The following is a 5,990-nucleotide window of genomic DNA, read 5'->3' on the forward strand; positions in this document are numbered from 1 at the left end:
AGTCAGTAGAGGCCTCACGAGACCTTTCTTCACCTAATTCTGGCTGGATCATGCTTTGACCTCACTCCAACTCAAACCCACACCTCCTCAACTCACAGTATACTTGCCTCTCCCACACTTTTTGCTCTCATTTTTCTGGCAGTCTCAAGACATGAGCATACTGAACCTAAAATTCAAATATTTGTTACTAAGCTTCTTACGATTAACATCAACACCTTCCAAAATGCCTCAAAGCATATGCTAATTAAGCCAGAATACTATGAAATGATAGCATCTTTCAAAAAGCATTTCTTCACTGTCTTGAATACAAACTCAATGAAGAAACATTGCATGTTTTTATATGCAATGTAGTACATTTATAATAAGTATATACTTATATACTTTCACATTTTATGTGCAATACAGTACAGTTATAGTTTTGACACTACAAGATACAAAGGAAAAAAGTGGGAGATTAATTTATTCCCCCCATAAGCAAACACTACAATGAAAGGATTTTAGTAACATCATTCCATTAATTTTCTTGAGGAAAAAAAATATGTATTATTCAGCTCCCTTTAGAAATTTGTTTCCAGAACAATGAAAATAATAGTAACATTAATTGAAGTTTTAGATGGAAGAAATCTCCAAAGCATTTAATCCATTTGCTTATATTCATTTCACACGTACATGTCACAATCCATAATTCACAAAACCGAAGCGTGACCTCAAGGCTCTTTTGCATACCCATTAGAAGTCCATGGGGCTGTAGCATAATCTGCTTAATTAATGAATTCCATCAGCTGAATGCCAAGTCAAATAAAGAACAGACTGAATATGAGCAGCATACTTATCTTAAACTGAAGTCAAGAAAGACAGACTTTCAATCAGACGTCTCAGCCATACAGCATCACAAAACCTTCAGTTCAAAGGTAGCAATTATATACCTTGTAATACTCTCAATATAAAGATGTTTGCAATTGAGCACCAAATTTACACATAAAAGAATATAAGCCTGACAGCCAAGCACAGCAAATAACTTCCTGATGTTGAAATAATAAATGTTCAATTCAAAACAATGGCAGAAACTAACAATTCTAGCTTTATTCAGGTCAGCTTTAACACATCTGGACAGAATGGTACAGAGCCAATTCCTTTAATCTTTCTGGTGCCGTTTCAAAGTCAGCCAGGAGATTCTATTTTACATTAACTTTGGTCTCAAAAAGACAAGGTCTTTTTGGTTCTCCACTCATTTTCAGCAGCTGTGAATGGTAAGGGAAGTATCATCTATACACTGATGTTCTAATGCTTCATAAATCAGTAACAGCCAAGGGCATCAACACTGCTGGCCTCGTCACATCCTGACACTGTGCCCTTCCTATCTGCTTGACTTGGTGATTCTACTGGCATTGTTAAAAGCTGCACCATTTCTTTGCATTTATGGATAGTTTTCCTGAGTTCAGGGCCTTCATGTTAAGTTCCCTGTCTGAAACTGAAGTAGAAACAGCTATAAAAGCTTCTCTGACAAATAGAAAACTGAGGTCTCATGTGGCACTGTAATACTGAGAAATACAGCTTCTCATCCAACATTGTCACTTGCAGTTAACGACTTTGCAATAGAGTGTTCTCACATACATTCTAATGTGACAGATACTGAGCAAGATCAGAAGATCACAGCCTGTAAGAACTCCAAAAGGAATCTGGATCATATTTCTCTACTTAGTATTTCATGCTGAAAATACTCTCATCCCTTATAGGCAGGTCATTAAAAATGTTATCATAGCTATTAGCAGATGATTTATTTTTCATCTTGATAGAGAAATTAATTGCTCAGTTAAATCTACTGCAGAGATAACTGAAGTTTGGTCTTCAGTCTCAGAGCTGCATATCTAATTTCAGAAAGCCAGTCAGCTCGCAGTGGGCACAGAACACTGTTGGGGTTGGACACCTCTCGAAGTCGAACTTCTCTTGGAGGATGTTAAATATAACCACTGAATGTCACTTTGACAAAACAAGCATTTTGTGGTGGAAGCTGAAGTATGAATACAGAAAAGCAGCAACCAATATAATATCAGAGGAAACTTTCAATCTGTTTAGATCCTCATGCAAAATGTAGGCAGGTAGCTACAGTAGCCTGAATGTAACATGGGAGCTCCTAAGACTGTTTCCTATGAACAGGAAGGCAGACACACATATGGGTGAAAATTGGTGACAGTTTCAAACTTTTGTAGGGTTACCCTTGATTCAGCAGTAACGGTCACTTTGCAATTACTCATGCCAAATAGCATTACAACACTGACCACAACTGAAGACAGCACTGCAAGCCTTGCAGATTTCAGGACACCTACTAATAACAAGCACAATTTTTTTATGTAGCCAGGTATCTGAAAATAAAAGCAACATATTTCAGCTTCCTTCAGAGAAAGATCCAATTTGCTTATCATTTTCTCCAGCCTTTGTGTCTCCTACTGTACGTATCTACTAGATACTAGCAAGCCTCTTTAATCAAGCTTCCCATCAGCTTTACAAGTATGAGATGAAGCTACACTTAATTAGCTTCAGGTATTCTTTCATGTCACTTGAGCATATTTAAGCAACATTCCTACTGTGCAATATTACAACTGTGTTTGGGTTTTAATATACTTGAGCCAGAAACTGACACAAGACCAGTTATGAAAATTGGTTCATGTTTTCAAATGGAACTGCCGTAGACTAGCTTATCACAAAGCTAGAAATGCAAAAGTGTACCATAATCCATCTTCTCCTTCAGAGAGAGTCATTTGTTAAAAGCCCACTAAGTAAAAGCCGAAAGGACAGACTATTTCAGATAAATGCTATTGATGACTGGAAGCTACTAAAATTTCAAGGAACACAGCCCATGAATCTATCAAAAGAAGAAACACTTGTTTGAGATACTCAAGTCAGAAATGTACTTTCAGTGTGCCATTAACACTTTCAGCAAGACAGAGTAAAGCCAATTCTGAATAACTGAAAAGCAAGAACATTATTTCTTTAAAGACAGGAGATTCCATGCTGTTCTGGAAAAAAGTATTAGTATATCTGCATTGCTTTGTATACCAGTACATCTATGCCTCTCTTCCTGAGTAATGTATGCAAGTGCACAAAGCAGATGCAGCCCCCAGTCACTGAAATCTCCACACCTGACACTGCTGAGTGGGCAGCAGCAGAAATGTGTAGATTTGCCTAGAGATTTTGCTAACACATCTGATAGTTTTTCTTAGTATTTTTCTCCTAACTGTAAGTATTCAGTAGGTTCACTGAGAAGTCCTCAGTTTTTGTTTGGAAAAAAACCCCCAAACAATACCACAGATCCTACTTAGAAGGAGAAAAACCTCATGTAATCAAGCAAGCTAAGACAAAAGTTGGTGATTTACATCATCACTGTTTATTTCTACTGCTCTAACACTGTAATTCCTCTTTATCAATGAGATAAACAAGAAAGAAAGGTTCCTTCACAAGGAAGAGAAGCAATTCAGATAACAGCTACAGCTCACAATGGATCGTGTATGAAGACTAGCATCAGAAATCTACAAAGACACGATGTTAGACAGAAGCACGTTATACTGAAACAGAAAGGTAAATGAAGTTTATGTTTTAATGGCAGTCAGACACAAGTGTGACAGTTTAAAACAGCAAATGGTAACTAAAGGAAAAGTATAGTTCTCAAGTAGCAAATTGTGTACTTTCTGTTTAACTTTTATTTTAATAGTTAAATGTACAACCTCCATAATTTTTTCCTGAACTTTGACATTGACTTTGATTTTAACTAATGACTTTGATCATTAATTTGAAGGAACTATGCTAACCTATATTTCTGGAAAGTAGAAGAAAAAATAACAATATAAACCACAAATACTAATTTTCCTATCGTGGTGATGAACTAACACCTTTCTCTACTCACACAAAAGGAAGTATGCTTAGCTAAAATGGAAGAGACATTCTCAAATACTGCACGTGCATTTAGAAAATGTCTAGAAGCTTATCTAAGAAGAATGGCAATCTAAACATTCAATTAAATAGGTTTTGATTTTAAAGAAATACCAAGAATTTCTTCTGACCTGAACTGGTAACAGGTAATAGTTCCTGTTTCAAAGGAAACTGTACATGACTGATACAGGGTTGGTTTTTTTTATAATCCATGACAATACACAAGAAGTCACAATGTACTTCAGGCTGCACAAATTGTTTCCTGAAGAGGAACAGAATAATTATCAAGCAAAACACACACTTAGCAATGATGAAAACCAAGAATTTTACCTGTTAGGCTGCAGCGTACAGTCAATGTCAGGTCTCTTTGTCTTGGGAATGGCATACAGCGGATACCTATCGCCATGTCGAATCAACACTTGAACTGACACTAGCTTAAAATAATGAGGTGCATGACCTCAAGTGAAGAAAGACAAGGGGAAAAAAAAAACCCCAAAAACCAAAAAAAGAGGGAGAGAGAAAAAAAAGTAAAAAGTTAATGTTTTCCATATTTTTCTTTTGCAGGTATTTTCTTTAATAAAAAAGAGCAGGTATATTAGCTTTGGTAATGCAATGAAAGAAAACCCCCATAAGAAATGACAACTTATCATATCAAGAAGAATTTCCACTTTAAACTGAAAGACAACTGAGACAAGACTCAAGTTCTTACTACATTCTCCATAATATATCTAAAGTCCAGCAACCATACAAGACATTACTCAAGTACTGAACTCCACCAACATGATAAGGTTGCCCCACTTTTATAATGCCTCTCTTCCAGACGGATTTTGCAGTATTTCTTATGTGGAACTTTTTGATATACCAGTTTGCAATTTATTTTATATGTATTACTGGGATATTCTAATGAAGGAATTCATTCAGAATAACTTGCTGCTGTCTCGCTAGGGCAAGAATGCAGATGTGCCTTCTAGCTGAGTATCTAACGATTTGGGGTTCTAAAATTAATTACTTTTGGGTTTTGGAGGTTGGGATTTTGTTTTAGAATTCCAAGTCAACTGTTTACAATGCAGCTCACTTGTAATAGGAATTACAGTTCAAGTATTAATTACCTGAATCTCTCACACACCTTTCAGTAGGCCTCCAGTTGACCATTGACTGGAAACAGAACCACTTCCAAAAATCAAGACAACAGAGAGCATACAAAGGGAAGGAAAGAAGAACAGTATATTTTGATGATTTAACAGAATTCAGCAAACAGCTGGCATTTGCTGTTCCTTCTCCAAGCACCAAAGAACTGACAGCGCACAAAGTTATCGTTTCCAATGACATCACGTAGAAACAAGCAACTTAGCTGTCATTTGCATTCAGAAAGTTACCTTCCATGCTGCGTTCTGCAATTGTGGGAATGTTGCAGTAAACATGAGCTTCATAAACAGGATCTATTGCAGGAGGCTCAGTTAGCAACTCAGGCATTATTCTCTTTCGGCTCTTAGTGCTCAACCCATCTTCCCTGATGGGGTTCACTGGGATTAAATGCACTAAAAGATAAAAAACATATACCATATACCTTTAAAAGGGTTTAAGGACATACAGGACTATTACTTTAAAAAAAAAAAAGTTATTATGCACAAAGATTATGGTTTCCATGAAAAGATGTCACTCTACTGTATAGATCTCTGTTGCGATTTTTTCATGATATACACAGTAAAGAAGGCAAGCCCAGAGAGCTCTTTAGCAAAGCCAATGCTTAACTAAGACTGCAGAAATATCTCTGGATGTAGAACAATTTTGCCTTTTGCACTCTTTTTGAAGCTCCTCTGTCAGCCTCTCATAATGCTCTAACAGCATGAATGGGAAGAAAAGGGCCATAACAGGCCCAGCTGTCTCTCATAATTTTAATTTAAAAACTGACATTGAAGGACATCCACAAATGACACAGCACAGTTATGATAAAGGTGCTACAAACCACTGGGAAAACAAAGTAGTCGAGATTGAAGGGGCTGGATTGTTCATCATTTCTGACTAATTTCTGCCCCTCCATGGCTACCTCGCCAGCCTAAATA

The 5,990-nt window shown here is 36.7% G+C and overlaps 1 protein-coding gene across 1 annotated transcript in view; it reads right to left on the reverse strand.

Moving 5' to 3' along the window:
* PXYLP1 (2-phosphoxylose phosphatase 1) overlaps positions 1–5,461 on the reverse strand; it is a 15,815-nt gene extending 10,354 nt beyond the window's left edge. The window contains exons 1-2 of the mRNA XM_010009927.1: positions 5,304–5,461; positions 4,258–4,384 (exon numbers count right to left, since the gene is read on the reverse strand). Of these exons, the coding sequence (XP_010008229.1) occupies positions 4,258–4,384; positions 5,304–5,400 (224 nt within the window). The 5' untranslated portion in view covers positions 5,401–5,461. The remainder of the gene's footprint in view (positions 1–4,257; positions 4,385–5,303) is intronic.
* Between the last annotated feature and the right edge of the window lie 529 nt (positions 5,462–5,990).

This window comes from Nestor notabilis, unplaced genomic scaffold (genome assembly GCF_000696875.1).
Source record: "Nestor notabilis isolate BGI_N333 unplaced genomic scaffold, ASM69687v1 scaffold10142, whole genome shotgun sequence".
Classification (NCBI taxonomy): Eukaryota; Metazoa; Chordata; class Aves; order Psittaciformes; family Psittacidae; genus Nestor; species Nestor notabilis.